General features: G+C 40.7%; 1 protein-coding gene across 1 annotated transcript in view; it reads left to right on the forward strand.

The window, feature by feature from the left end:
• mmrn2a (multimerin 2a) overlaps nucleotides 1-15,816 on the forward strand; it is a 45,366-nt gene that overhangs the window by 8,121 nt on the left and 21,429 nt on the right. Inside the window, exons 2-4 of the mRNA XM_033613466.2 lie at nucleotides 8,405-8,527; nucleotides 10,064-10,170; nucleotides 11,691-11,771. Of these exons, the coding sequence (XP_033469357.2) occupies nucleotides 8,405-8,527; nucleotides 10,064-10,170; nucleotides 11,691-11,771 (311 nt within the window). The remainder of the gene's footprint in view (nucleotides 1-8,404; nucleotides 8,528-10,063; nucleotides 10,171-11,690; nucleotides 11,772-15,816) is intronic.

Genomic DNA, 15,816 nt, shown 5'->3' on the forward strand with positions numbered 1-15,816 from the left:
GGTTTAAAGGAATACCTCATCCCCAAAATCATCATAAAAAAATCATTTATCATCGTTTCTACATCACTTACTTTGCGTTATGTTGAATTCATAAATAAACCATTGTTTTTCTTGCACACCCCCACAATGAATTATGAATCCAAAAATGGAGGAAGTTCTTGATGGATTGAAATCAGAAGGGTCCGCATTTAACACAGCAAAATTGTATCAAAACATCCGTTTACAAACTCTCACACAACTCATGCAGTATAATCCAAGTCTCATTTATCCAGCCGTATGCTCAGTACTTCCCAAACAGACAGCCTTTGGAACGGAAAGTAAAAATGATCTATGATCCTTTCAAAGCCAGACTCCATTGACAAAAACAGTAATTTTACATTACTGAACACAGGAGCTGCTGCTCTACCACTGCCTCGATCAGTTAGTTAGTTTGCATTATTGTGTGACTTTGGTGAATCCGTACTAACCCTTTAAAACATGAACGTCACACAATAACACACACATATTAACTGATCGAGGCAGTGGTAGACGAGCAGCTCCTGTGTTCAGCAAGGTAAAATTAATGTTTTTGACAGTGGAGTTTGGTTTTAAAGAGAGCATAGATAAGTTTCACCTTCAGTTCAGTTCCCCTTCAGAAAGGCCTGTCTGTCTGGGAAGTGCTGAGCATCCAGCTGAATAAAGACTTGGCTTATTCTGCACAAATTGTGAAAGAGTTTATGAATGGATGTTTTGATATAGTTTTGCACATTGCCACTTTTGGATTCTTTATTCACCAGAGGCATGCGAGAAGTTCTCTTCAGGAATTCAACTTAACACGGGGTGAGTAATTGATTTACAAATGATCATTTTGGAGAGCTAAAGGAAATGGCCACTTTAGAATGAAATACAGACAGTACTTACTGACCCTCATGCCGACAAGAAGTCCAGTGTAGTTTTTTAATCCACAAAACTCGTTCAGGGTATCGGAGGATAACAGCTAGCTGGATTTTTCCATACACTTGAAGTGCATGGAACCCACGTCCAAAATCATTTTGAAAATGTAATAAAACTCCGCTAATGCATTTAAAAAACATCAGAACGGCTTGTCCGTTGTAATTCCTTTAATACTCTGTATGCATTAAAATGTATTGATAGGATATTTATTGCATGTAGGCTGGAGCATTCATGTATGCACGTGCATGGAAGAATCAGAATCAGAAATACTTTACTGATCCCCGAGGGGAAATTATGATTCGTTACAGTTGCTTCAGTGTAAGGAATAGAGAATTATAAGATGTAAGAATAGGAGCATAAAACAGGAGTATGTAAATATAAAGCAATAAAGTAAAATAAAGTAGAAATTGAATGTGCATTAAAAATAAAATGTGCATTATGCTACAGTGTTTAACACTAGTACTTAAGATATTAAAAATCTAAAAAATATAAAATATATTTTGTCACTGTGCATTCAAGAGGTGTTGGTGAAAATAAAAACATTGCACAGTTGAATTGTTGTACAGAATATTGCATCAGTTAAATTACTGCATACAATAGATAATTATGAATTATAAATGCAGTAGGTAAATAAAGTCCAAATGCCAGTTTACTGACTCAGACTGGCTGACACTCTGAGGGAGGTGCTGTACTAGTTGATGGTCACAGGCAGGAATGACTTCCTGTGGCGCTCTGTGGTGTATCTCAGGGGAGTTGAGTGTACAGTCCCATCCCTACCTTGAGAAGTAGGGCTCATCCGAAAGTCACGGTTAAATTTGAACAGTGCTTCCTCCTGTATTCAGTCGCAGAGGTGGGGAGCCTGTTACATGTTTACGTCCAGGGGCCTGTTGTCTCATAGTCTGTCCTTGGCTGCAGGATATCTGGAGTTACAATTAGCTGCTGTTTACTGATAGGATTTGTTTTGGAATATTCAACATAGTTTTTTTGACTGCCAGGACTTTAAATGTGAGCTTGAACATATTTTTACTCATTTTACGAAGGTTTAAAGTGAATCCCTTTTCTAAAACTGTGCACTCAGTCCAGTGAATTAAACATAATCTTCTAACAGTGTGAGAACATCCAAGGAGGATTCTTATAGATCCAACTTAAACACTCCTTTATTAATTTACTATCAGATTTTAGAGGAGGTGTCAGTCTGTTCAAACAGAACAGCACATGTCTCATTTAAGAACAAAACTCCTCAGATATCAGAACATCTTATCACTTGATATTAGAGGAGGATCCCAGGGGAGTGTTCTGCCAAATCTGCTGCACATCAGGTACCTGAGTGATGAACTGCAGCTGATAATTCTGCTCTTACAACATGGAGCTGCAGGATTTTTACAAACATTTTTTCTCAGGCTGAACAAGGACATGAGAGGACATATCTGAGATTAAGCTGCATCATGTGAAGGAGAAAACATGAACAGAGAGAGAAAAGCTTTAGTTGATGTGAGTTCAGTCTGACAGGATCAAGTTAAAGCTAAAGATGAAGATTAAAGATTTAGTCTCTGATGTTGTTCCAGCACCCTCAAATCTCTACATCTCCTCTCAGCCCACTGCTGATGTTTTCAAACTTACCTGTGTATGAACGAGCTCTGGGCTGCCAGCCCTGCTTACTATTAATTATACTCTGTATAAATATTTAACTACTGCACACCAGTCACAAGTCAGAGGTCGGGTGGATGGTGGGTGTATAAAGTCCAGGACTTTGACACTTGAGACCAAGTTTCACATGGTGAGCAGGGACTTTCTGTCCACAGCTCTTTGTGTGTGTTCCTCCAATGATGTCACCAGAGGAAATAACACAAGGTTTTTCTTAGTCAGAGGACGTTGTACACATGTAGAAACAATGGATTAATGAGTAACTCTCACCAGATCCTGTTTGTACCTCGTAACTGCAGTCACTTTACTTATTGTTTTACTACCTGTTTTCATCACTTTCGTTTCATCTCTTGTTTACATCACACCTTATTCACTTTGCAAATGCTGTACACCTATTTACTAAATTTTTTATTTTATCTTATATTTTATCCCTATGTTTTAACTGTTTTCATGTCTCAGATCCTCATTGCTTGACTTTTCTTTTTTATACATATCTTAAAGTGACAGGTTACAAGAAGACACCCACATCTAGGGGCTAAAAGTTGCAAGAGAAAGAGTCATGAGTTGCTACAAAACAACCCCATTTCAATGCCAATAAGCTGCATGAAACACAGCGACAGATACCTGAAAAACACCCATGTTTGAAAGCTGAAAAGATGCTGGATAAATAGCCATAGTCGCTAAAATCCTCCACATTTGGGGATGAATAAGCTGCATTAAACACAGCAATGCGTCCCTAAAAAACACCTATGTTTTGGGGCTGAAAAGCCACTTGAAAAAGAGACAGGGGTCACTAAAAAACATCGACATTTGAATGCCAAAATGTTTCTTGCAAAAAAAGTCACAGGTTGCTAAAAAACACTCATGTCTGGGGGCTTATAAGCTGCATGAAACGGCAATGGGTACTTGAAAATCACTCTCATTTGGGGGCTAAAAAGATGCTGGATAAAGAGCCACAGGTCACTAAAAAACACCCATGTTTTGGGGCTGGAAACCGCTAAAAACCACCTATATTTGAATGCAAAAATGTTACTGGAAAAATAGTCACAGGTCGCTAAAATACCCTCATGTTTGGAGCCTAATAAGCTGCATTAAACACAGCAATGCGTCCCTAAAAAACACCCATGTTTTGGGGCTGAAAAGCCACTTGAAAAAGAGACAGGGGTCACTAAAAAACATCGACATTTGAATGCCAAAATGTTTCTTTCAAAAAAAGTCACAGGTTGCTAAAAAACACTCGTGTTTGGGGGCTTATAAGCTGCATGAAACGGCAATGGGTACTTGAAAATCATTCTCATTTGGGGGGTAAAAAGATGCTGGATTAAGAGCCACAAGTCACTAAAAAACATCTACATTCAAATGCCATAAAGCAACTTGAAAAAGAGTCACAGGTCACTAAAAAACACCCATGTTTTGGGGCTGAAAAGCCACTTGAAAAAGAGATGGGGGTCGCTAAAAACACCAACATCTGAATGTCAAAATGTTTCTAGGAAAAAAGTCACAGGTCACTAAAAAACACTCTAAAAAGATACTGGATAAAGAGCCAAAGTCACTAAAAACACCCACATTTGGGGGCTAATAAGCTGCATGAAACAGCAATGGGTACTTGAAAATCCTCATTTGGAGGCTAAAAAGATGCTGGATAAAGAGCCACAGGTCACTAAAAAACACCCACATTCAAATGCCATAAAGCGACAGGAAAAAGAGTCACAGGTCACTAACAAACACCCACCTTTGGGGGCTAAAAAGGTGCTAGATAAAGAGCCGCATGGTCACTAAAATCCCCCACATTTCGGGGCCTATAAGCCACATGAAACACAGCAACAGGTCCCTAAAAAACACCCACATTTGGGGGCTGAAAAGCTGCTTGAAAAAGAGCTACAGGTTACTAAAAAACATGCACATTCGGTGCTTAAAAAGCCTCTGGAAAAAGAGTGATGACTCTTCAAAAACAACCAGTTTTGTTGTTTGTTGGTCTTGAACAGTGATCTGCAAAGCGTCACTCCATCCACCATCACCTCCACCTCCCAGTGACAAAGTTAGCTTAACGACATGAGTTGGCATTGTGCGTTCCTGCAGACGAATACGTTACATTTCCATGTTTATTAGTAGTTTGTTTATTGTAGTGTCTGGTCTCATTTGTGTTGGTTTTCGTGTTGATTTTGTCTGCTGGTTGTTGTATTATAAATGCTTCTCTTGTAAAGGAAAAAAAGATCTCAATCTCATCAAGACTGCTTGATTTAATAAAGTTTATGGACATGTGTTCTCATCACTTCCTATCACATCCACGAATGCAATTTAATGTTTTTAATTACAGTAACAAAAACCAGTCCGTTATCATCCTCTCTAAACACTCTAACAGCTGAATGTCTGAAATCTTTGTACGGAGACACTAGAGATTATTTTGTATATTTATTTTTCGTTATTTATCAAGTAACCTAAATAAGAGACACAGGGCAAATAAAGTTAAGCTCTTGTACGCTCTCTTTCTTCTGTCTCAAGCTTCGCAGCGTTCTCAATGATAACATGTGGAGAGCGATTAGACTTGGTATTCATCTCCACCCCCAGTACACAACTCTGACAATAAAAAGGTTCGTGGTCGACCCACACAGTTGGATCAGGAGGAAGATCAGTCAGAAATGTACAAATTAGACCATAACCACGCTCTGTTGGAACTTTAAATGGTTTCATATGAGGGGGGGGGGGGGGGGGGATTATCTCGCCGCCCCAAATCACATCTGATTACCGAAATTTACGTGCACACACTCTGGCTCAAGATGGAGAATATTTGAACATTTTTACAGGAACAGAAAAGAGAGGGATGTTAATCTATTAATGAAAAGTGAGATTAATGTAAGTCTGTGTTTGTTTAGTTTTGTCCAGAAACACGGGGAATGATTGTGAAACATGAAAGTGGAGCTGAACTCTCCGAGCTGTTGGTGACACTGTCAGCCAGACTCAAGCAGACAGGAAGTGATGAGGCAAACAGTCCAACATCAACATTACAACATTACAGTAAACACACACCAACATCGTGCAGGGGCGACTCCACAGCGGATTTGACGGAGGGGACACAAGGTGAAAGACTCGAGCGAACGAGACAATGGCCAACGAAAACAAACAGAAAGCAGCAATAACAGTTCAGAAATAACACATACAATCACAAACATGCTTAATCTCTGCCGATCAACTTCCAAATAATCATTCAGTTCTTGGATTGATTTCTTTCCTTTCATACAGGTTTAGATCTTAAATGTGCTGTTCAGACTGGGGCATAGTTTTGTTATTTGTAAAATGATTAAAACTATGTTAAGACATAGTTCTCACATTTGAAGTCCTGGTAAAAAATGAAATAAACAATAAACAATTTTAAATATTCTAATCTGAAATAATATCAATAAATAGCTGCTATTTGTGAGTCCTAATATGCTCTTTGTGGGGATTTGCATCTCTTTGTTGTCATTTTGCACATCTTTTTAGTCCCTTTGCATCTGTTTGTGGTTGTTTTGTGTCTCTTTGTAGTTGTTTTGAGACTCTATGGACTCTCTGCATCTCTTTGTGGTTGTTCTGTGGCTCTTTGTAGTCCCTTTGCTTCTCTTTGTGATTTCTTTGTGTCTCTTTGTAGTCGTTTAGAGGCTCTGTGGATGCTTTGCATCTCTTTTGTGGTTATTCTGTGTCTCTTTGTGGTAGTTTTGCATCTCTTTGCGGCTGTTTTGCATCTCTTTGTGGTTGTTTTGTGTTTCTGTAGTCATTCTGAGTCTTTGTTGCTTCTCTTTGTAGTCTTTTTGCAACTCTTTGTAGTAGTTGTGCATCTCTTGGTAGTTGCTTTGCATCTTCTTGTGGTCTTTTTGCATCTCTTTTGTAGTTGGTTTTGCATCTCTTTGTTGTGGTCTTGTGTCTCTTTGTAGTCCCTTTGCTTCTCTTTGTGGTTGTTTAATGTGTCTTGGTAGTCATTTTGGGGCCCTGTAGTTGCTTTGCATCTCTCTGTGGTCATTTTGCATCTCTTTGTGATTGTTATGCAGTACTTTGTGGTCTTTTTGTGTCTCTTTGGGGTTGTCTCGTCATCGTTCTGTGTGTCTTTGTCATCATTTTGTACGTCTTTGTGGTCACTGTAAATCTCTTTGAGGTATTTTTGCATCTCTTTGTAGTGGTGTAGTGTCTCTGTGGTCATTTTATTTCTCTTTATAGCTGCTTTGCATCTCTTTGTGGTCGTTCTGCATCTATTCATAGTCATTTTGAGTGTGTGTTTTTTTTCATCTGTAGTCACTTTGCATCTCTGTGATTTTTTTGTGTCTTTGTGGTTGTTTTGCATCGTTTTGTAGTTGTTCATATTCTCCTTGTAGTAGTTTGATTCTCTTTGCAATCATTTTGTGTCTTTGTAGTCCTTTGATTGACTTTCCAACAAGAAGCGCTAACAGATACTTAATACAGGGAATCTGGTCCAGGGGCCCCAGACCTCCCCTCTCCTGACCTCCCCTCTCCTGACCTCCCCTCTTGATTCGTGATCAACTGTTTTCAGTTAATCCAATGAGTTTTTAAGCGGCAAATTTATCTTATGTAAGTATGTTGAATGTTCTCAACCCATAAAGTTAAAACCCCTCTGGGCTCTCCAATGTGACTTCATGGTGTGTGTTTCTGCATGCACGCATGTTCTGTGGTGAGTAAGAGGTTCAGCAGGGCGACCCCGTCAAAACTCCAAACGCACCTTATCTGACGTCTCTGACCCTGTGACCTCATCGCACACCCGTGTTTATAGTTGGCTTTATTCACCACAGATGCTCAGTGGCTCTGAGTGAAGCCTATGTGTGTGTGTGTGTGTGTGTTAGTGTTAATTTAGTATATTTAAATTAAGGTATGAAATCTTGTCATTTAATCTTCGTGTTTAGATTCAAACCAGCAGTGAATGTATCTACTAACAGGTACAACTGTGTTTCTCTGGCCCTGAAATATCTTCCTCTGTGCCATAGCGCTCCATTATTGTTAAAAACACATCAGTGAACCACACTGTTGCGCTGGGTGACACGTTCCTTCATCACCATGAACACACACACTGTAGTTTATTTTGACTCAGTCCCACACACACCGAAACTGGTCTTCAGTCCATTGCAATCCATTTTGCAGGGGAGTTAGTGAGTCGGACTTACTCAGTTTGCGTCTGGTTGAGTGTGGCTTAATGACACTGACTGCTAGCACTAGCATCAGAGGCTGTGCTAGCTCAGACCTCCATGCTCACTGCTAAATACTTTGCGTTGAGGTGATATTTCAGGCTTGTAGTACTGTGATGGTATGAAAATTCCTTACTGCAGAAATTACAGAGGACGGTGCTCCTATCAACAGTTGACAGCTGTCTGGGCGTTTCTTAAAGGTAAATGTTTCAGTCATGGGGCTGAGCAGCTTTGTCCCATCTGCCTCCATCATGGGACAAAGCAACTGTGACCTTCAATCAAAGGGCAAAGGGCACCATCTTAGATTCGCTTAGCTTATCTTAGCTTAGCTTAGCACAAAGACTGGAGGTAGAGGGAAACAGCTAGCCTGGCTCAGTCCTCACTGTTTCACATGTTAAATCTGGTTTGTTTAATCATTAAGTGTAGAAACAACCAGAGTGGTATCCATCTTCTCATCTAACTCTTCCACCCTGAAAAATGCAGAACTATTCTCTGAAATCCTTTAACTTAACTGTTGGTGGTCAGTCAGTGGATGGCGTCATGTTTGACCTCTTACCCCAAACAGGAAGCAGGCAATAACAGACTGCAAACAACCAAATTCTCACTCTAAGTGATCTCATCCATCTTTCTTTAACACTCACTCTGTGTGTGTGTTTGTGCAGGAACTGGTGCTCGTTCGTGCAGAGGCGTGTGATTACCAAGGCGGTGGCATGTGGAACAGAGCAGTACACCATCAAGTCTCAAAGTCGGTGTCCAAGCGGGACGCCAGACTGTCAAGTGATCATGTGAGTACACAACCATAATAAGTACTCAGTCAAAGTGCTAATACCACACTGTAACAGCACTCTGGTTCAATAAATCAATCATTTTCACTATGGATTAATCTGCTGATTATTTTATATCTTTATATTAATTCATAACATATTTTATAAAGTATTCAAATGTTTTGGGTGTAAAACAAAATGTATTTGTGAAGTGACTAAAGCTGTCAGACAAATGTAAAGGAGTAGAATCAAATGAAAATACTAAAATAGAAGTACTTCAAAACTGCATATGAGCTCAGCACATGAGCAGATAAGTTAAATTCCATCGTTACATAAAGCTTTCTGTTGAGTCCTTTTATTTTGAAACTCACCTCTAAAGGTGTGGCATCCTTTAGAGGTTGGGTCATATATGTGTCCAGTTCTGATTGGATAATGGCTGAACACTCAGCCATTTTGTGAGGTATAAACTGGCTCTGAATTATGTGTTCTGTAACACACCTGAGGAGTGGACTCTGCTGAAACATGGTGGATAAAGTCCAGAAACTTCCAGCAGGTCAGTCAGAGCTACAGACCTACTGTTCATGTTTTTAACGGCCCTCAGTGATTAAATGAGATGCAGTTTGACATCCAAAAGAAATCAAAGAATGAGCAGTCAGAGGAGTTTTTCCACCATGAATCTGAAGATAAAACTGAGCTGAGAAACTTAAATTAAAAAGAATTAAAATCCTTTTAAATACCAAATATTAATTCAGAGTAGATCAGACACTGACAGACAATCCTCACCACTAGAAGTGGTTAAGTCCCTCAAATCTTGCACACTGTTCCCTAAAATCCAAATTTGGAAATAAGGACTTTTAGTGTTCTAGTATATTTTAAAGTGGAATGTCTTCAGGTTTTTTCCAGGACAAACCAACAGTTTCTAGATTCTTTAAAACAAATTTTTCACTCAGATTTCATTTATTGATAACCCAAACTAATTTTGCTGTCAATCTGCACCTTAATCCGAACACATTCCTCTATTAAAAATAGGTTTGGTGAATAAAGCAAGAGAGAAGAATTTAATGTACAGCTGACATCCAACAACATGTCAAAGTTAAAAATGATCATAAGTGACAGGAACAGTTAATAAAACTACCAAACTAAGAGACTGGAGTGTTTTCTGAAATCTGATCCAGAGTCACAACATCTCACTAAAATACCTCATTAGTTAAATTAGATTTCCCAAATGTTCTTGTGTTCACCTCAGCTGAAGGATCAGATGGACGTGATGAGGAGTTCATACAAACTATTTGCACTCATGAAACTCTGTTGAAACCCCATCAGATCATTAATCCACACTGTTTGACTTCAATTCCTGGAAAGTTTCTGGAGAAGTGACATTTTAATTCTGACCTGGCGACAGATCTGAGATCAGATCTCCGTCCACTTGTTGCAGCTGTTTTCTGTCTCATCGATGTTTTGGGTCTTTTTTAATTTAATTTCAGATGTTTTTCATTTTCAAATGTGAGTTTTGACCTCATGTGGAATTATTTTACCTCTGTGTGTGTGCATGTATAGGTACAAGCAGTCCACCCGGCCGCTCTACAAGCAGAAGCAGCAGATCGTCACAGCTCTGCTGTGGCACTGCTGTCCGGGACACGATGGAGAGAACTGTGAGGACACAGGTGGGTCAGCAGGAGCATCACTTTGTTGTAACTGTCTCTTGTTGCTCTGGTAACAACAGTTATGGATGCAAGCAACGAAGGGTGTTTCTTTCTTTGTGTTGTGGCTTTCTAAAATCTACCTTCACACGTCACACATCACTGAACCAGAGTAACAGTGTCTGTAAATATTGAATGAAAGAGATTTGTGGTAATTGGTGTGTTTTAGGGTCATAAATGACTGTAGAAACACTAGTTAGGTGTAAGTGAAGGTCAAAAAACAGCAACAACGGATAAGGAGAGGCAGTTTTTATGAGTGCAATGTCTTTTTTAAGTAAACATCCACCTTTGAACAGCAGTGAAGTTGCAGAACTGAAACTTCTCCCATGTGCCAAGCGTAGAGGAGAACTACACTGGCTATGCGAAAACTCAAATGGACCTATCTAGAGCCAGTGTCTGGTTTTTCTGTTCTGGGCTGCTGTAGAAGAAAATGGCAGACTCAGGACCCGCTCTATATCTAGATATCGACAGTAATGAAAACAGAATGATTCTTAGTTTGAACTGAATATAAACTAATGAAAACATCCATCCATCCATTTTTATCCACTTATCCGGGGAAATATCGCTGAACAGCAGGCCGAGCAAAGCACCCCAGACGTCCCTCTCCCCAGCAACGCTTTCCAGCTCCTCCTGGGGGACCGCATCACTGCAGAAACCGCACCAAACCACCGATCCATCTCACGCTCCATTCTACCCTCACTCGTGAACAAGATAGTTGAACTCCCTCGCTTGACATAGTTATGAATATCATGTTCCATTTCTGCGAATAGACGCTCCTAAAATTTGCAGACTGGACTTTTAATGTACATAAATAATATAAAAGGAATGTAGAACACAACATTAAAGCTTTTCAGGTTGTTTTCCAGTTTACATTGATATATGTGAGAAGGCTAATGTTTGCGGATCGTCAGAGGTACCACTGACATGTCAGTCTGACTTGTGCACGATAAGAAATAAACGTGTGGGAAAAGAATCAGACGTCTGGTTTCAGTGTGTGTCTGAATAGAAACTCGACCCCTCATTCACTGTGCTCTATTTTTCTCCACAGGAGTCTGTTTTTACAAAAGCAGCTAAACTTTGATATCACTCAGGAACTTAATTTAGTCCAGACTGTGTGTGTGTGTGTGTGTGTGTGTCTGTGTGTCTGTGTGTCTGTGTGTGTTTGTGTGGGAAACTGCAGTATTTACCAGCTATCTGAGGGAGGACGTCCTCTCTACTATTCTCAGTCTCTCCTTTTATTTGTGCTGAAACTCAAAGTTTACCACCGAAAATAAAAAAAAGTATTTCCTTTTCAGTCTTTACCCGTCAGTCAGAGAGGACGAGCCTCTAAAATGAGGCTGATGAGTTATAAACACTGTTCACTGGTTGAACTGTTAAATGAGACACAACATGTGAAACTTTAGAATAAATAGAAATACAAGATAAAAAATATCAGCATGTATGTTTGCAGTGTGTTTGAAACTCGTTGTGTTTGTCTCTGACAGTCTCTGATGCACAGCAGGATTCTGGGAGTGCGGCTCTGATTAGAGGATCTGAACCAGTGAGGACAGAGCTCCAAGCTCCAGGTATGATGGCAGTGCTCACCTCCACACACACAGACTTTAATCTCAACATCCAGCTGAGAGAAAGTGGTTTGCTTCTGTGCCTGGGAACACACACACACACACACACGCACGCACACACACACACTCACTCTTTGTTGACAGTGTCAGAGCAGTCTGACTCATTCCTGCCTCTTCAACAAAGTGAGGAAGCGCTGAAGTGCAGAGCGACACTCAGCTTCGATAAACCTTTGGCGCAGGTCAGGAGAAGGTCTAATCTCCCTTCCCCGGGGAAGAGGGTGTGGGCGAGCTGCTCACACAGGACCCATCACCAAGGTCAACCCCCACCCACCCCGGCCCCACATTCTCAGCCTATAAATGCACAGTGACTCACACATTGAAGGAAGTGGATTACTAATACTGTAACGCACTGTACAGAGAGGTCAGAGGTCACAGCAGTCAGTCACCTGATGAAGTAAAGGAAGAGAGAGCAGACAGGTTTGTTTGTTTGAACTGCAGGTCACATATTTCAGAGTTTTAAAGGTGGACGATCAGTGTTTTTATATGTTAACCCTTTACTAGTTAGTGTTGTAGTCTGAGAGGCGTTGATGACCTTCCGCTGAGAGTTTATTGTGTCTCTCAAGTCAGAGAAGAGTCTTTACATTTCATTTGAATGAGCTCAGCTCCATGTTTACCTGTGCAGGCAACAAGCCCCTGAAACATCCACTAACATCTTGCTTTGTTTGTTTCTGCAGATCACAGATAACATTGTAACATTTATGCATCATTATGTAGCAGATATATTAAATTAAGGCACAAAAACACTTGGTTATAGTTAGGAAAAGATCATGTTTTGGCTTGAAATACCCGGATTTGTCACTACGGCCACCATGTCTCACCAAAAACAAGCAGTTTTGCTATTTGTTGGTCTCAAGCAGTGGTCTGCTGCTAGGCAGCTTTCTCACAAAGGTATTACCCCTGACAGTTTTCCATCGGCCACTGGCGGGTGTGTGTTTTTGTTTTACACGCCAAACTCATTTTTTACCCGCCACTGGTGCTTGGCGGGTGTTCATTTTACGCCCTGGTTGTAGGCCTAAAGAAATTCTTACATTCTTCAGTTATAAAAATATGAAGACTATTTACAGAATTAAAAAAATGTTTTAACATTTGAACAAGTAAAACTGGTGCATTTTCCTTGAAATTTTGCAGAACCTCTGCCAGAGGCTAGTCCTGAGTCTTCCTAGCTCGTTGCTTCGTTCAGCCCTCTCTGTATTTCCTTTTCACTGACAATGCAGACGAACGTCTGCACCTTGTTGATCGTCCACATAACGAGGTTGTGCACCAACATTTTCAGAACAAAAAAGAACAGGCTGAAGTGTGAATAGCGTTTGTCGCAATCAGTGGGATATTTAGAAATAGCAGGATTGTGCATTCAGTCCTTTTCGAGGAAGAGTGTCGATTATTTTGTTGACCAATCAATGGACTGCAGTGTTCCATGCTCCACCTTTTAATATCGGATCACTGTGCAAGGTACCCCAACAGACTCGTGATGAAAAATGAGATGAAATGGAGCTGGTCTATTGGTACCATCCACAACTTTTGACAGCGGCAAAGCAACAATAATCGTTCTAATAACAAAACAAATTGAACTGAACTAAACTGACCTGGACTGCTTTGTGATAATGAGGCTTAAGTCTGTTTTTCTTCAGGCCGTCTGCAGTCGACTCAGTGGTTAGATGGAAGAGGTTTAAACTGTGATTTGTCCGTCCAGTATGTTCAGCTGATATTCCTATAGTGCTAACCTTCGACTAACCTTCTGTTTCTATTGTGAAGTTTGCAGAGCTTTGCTAAAGCAACACGTTGCCTGTTAATTCTCGCTTGTGATAGACATTATTGTGACTTGACCATAGACAGGAACCTGCTCCTGTTAAACCCTGCACACAGTTTGATGCTAAACTTGACTGCTGAGTTCTTCTCTTCATGTTGCTCAGAGGAATCTTATTCTCTTTCTAACCTTTCAGTTGTCACTGTGGTTGAACTATTGTGCAGCATTTTGCTCTCCATGTACAAAATAACATCAGTACTGTACATAACGTGAAATATTTTTGTGATGAGTGGCACTGAGAACTCTGAGAATCAAAACAGTCGATGTTTTTGGAAAGAATTCAGACTAAAATAGACCTTTGGCCTTTAGAGGCTTGATTTAACAAAGAAAGACAAACAAAGAGGCGATCACACACACACACACACACCTCAACATGGTACAGTCCGCTCCCACCACGCCTCCAATTGAACCGACTTCCTGCGAGCTTAGGTCGACATAATTAAATCATCAGCAGAACTGTGGTGGAGCAGAAACGGACTGGACACAATAACAGGAACACCTTAAAATACAAACGCCATGACGGTGAGTCATCACAGTAAACTTTACAACCTGAGATCAGATCTGCAGCAGGTGTTTCTGTTGTTGTGTCCACTGAGAGAGAGTTAATGAAACTTATTGTTAGAGTTTCTGAAGAAAGCTGCCTGTATGCCATTAAATTTAGAAACCTGGAACTATAAAGGTGGGAAAATGTGGAGATTTCTGTGTGCAGTTTGCATGTTGTCATTATTATTTTCACTGCCTAAAACAAAGTGCATGCAGGGATACCCTCTCAGTTTTTGAGTTTGAATCTCAAAGAACATTGTACAGCAGAAATAGTTTATGTTACATAGTAATCCACCAGGGAGGGGCTCTTTCTGCTTCGTCAGTGGCCCTACACATCAAAACATAATATTAGATTATAATCCATCCATCCATTTTCAACCGCTTATCCCAAGCTGAGTCGCAGGGGCAGCAGGCTGAGCAAAGTATTCCAGACGTCCCTCTTCCAAGCAACGCTTTCCAGCTCCTATTGGGGGATCTCAAGGCGTTCCCAGGCCAGATGAGATATGTAATCCCTCCAGCGTGTTCTGGGTCTGCCCCGGGGCCTCCTACCAGTAGGAGGCGCCCAGGAGGATCCTGATCAGAGGCGAGAACCACCTCAACTGACCCCTTTTGACACAAAGGAGCAGCGGCTCTACTCCGAGCTCCCTCCTGATGTCCGAGCTCCTTACCCTATCTCTGAGGCTGAGCCCAGCCACCCCACAGAGGAAACTAATTTTGGTCGCTTGTATCCGCGATCTCATTCTTTTGGTCACTACCCAGAGCTCATGACCATAGGTGAGGGCTGGGATGTAGATGGACCAGTAAATCGAAAGCTTTGCCTTCTGGCTCAGTTTCCTCTTCACCATGACGGTCCAGCGCAGCGCCTGCATCACTGCAGAAGCTGCGCCAAACCAATTATCCATGTCACGCTCTATTCTACCCTCACTCGTGGACAAGACCCCGAAATACTTGAACTCCTTCATTTGGACCAGTAACTCACTGCCCCAGTGATATTAACTTTGTTTGTATAGTACATATCTAAACAAAGTTACAAAGTGCTTCACAAAGTGCATGAAAATAAAACGACAATAAGAAATTTATTGATAGTAATAAAAACATTATATGACGTCCTAGCCACCCCTCCAGTGTTGGTTTAGATATGGCGTGTCAATATACATTAGTTTCATGCATCGTGTCTTTTCAAAATAAACTTTGGATTTCAGTGTAACAGTTTCTGCTTGTGAAATGCATGCAGCCTCTTTTCAAAATGTTTTTAGGTTTACCTCTTAAGGTTTAGGCAACAAAATCACGTGGTTAGGTTTAGGCAAAACCGTCATTGTTTGACTTACTACTGTAGCATGCTACACATACTAGTACACTACATTGTCATCAAAATTGCTTTCACCCAGGACATGAACGGCAGTCTCCTGGGTAAAAGTCTGGAGTTTGTTTGACCAATCCACCTCTACTCAGGCCGACCCTATGCAGACTTTCTCGCCCTTTGTACTACAGCAGTTACTCAGAGTGTCAACAAAGGGTTCTTCTGAGCATCGGTATCTGATGCTGCAGGCCACTGACTGAGAGTCTGTATTTGACAACAGGAGTGAAACAGGGTTGGCTCTTGGATGTATTTTTTGGGCCAGTGCAGTGTCCTGTTGAATG

Source organism: Epinephelus lanceolatus, chromosome 17 (assembly GCF_041903045.1).
Source record: "Epinephelus lanceolatus isolate andai-2023 chromosome 17, ASM4190304v1, whole genome shotgun sequence".
In the NCBI taxonomy this organism is placed as follows: Eukaryota; Metazoa; Chordata; class Actinopteri; order Perciformes; family Serranidae; genus Epinephelus; species Epinephelus lanceolatus.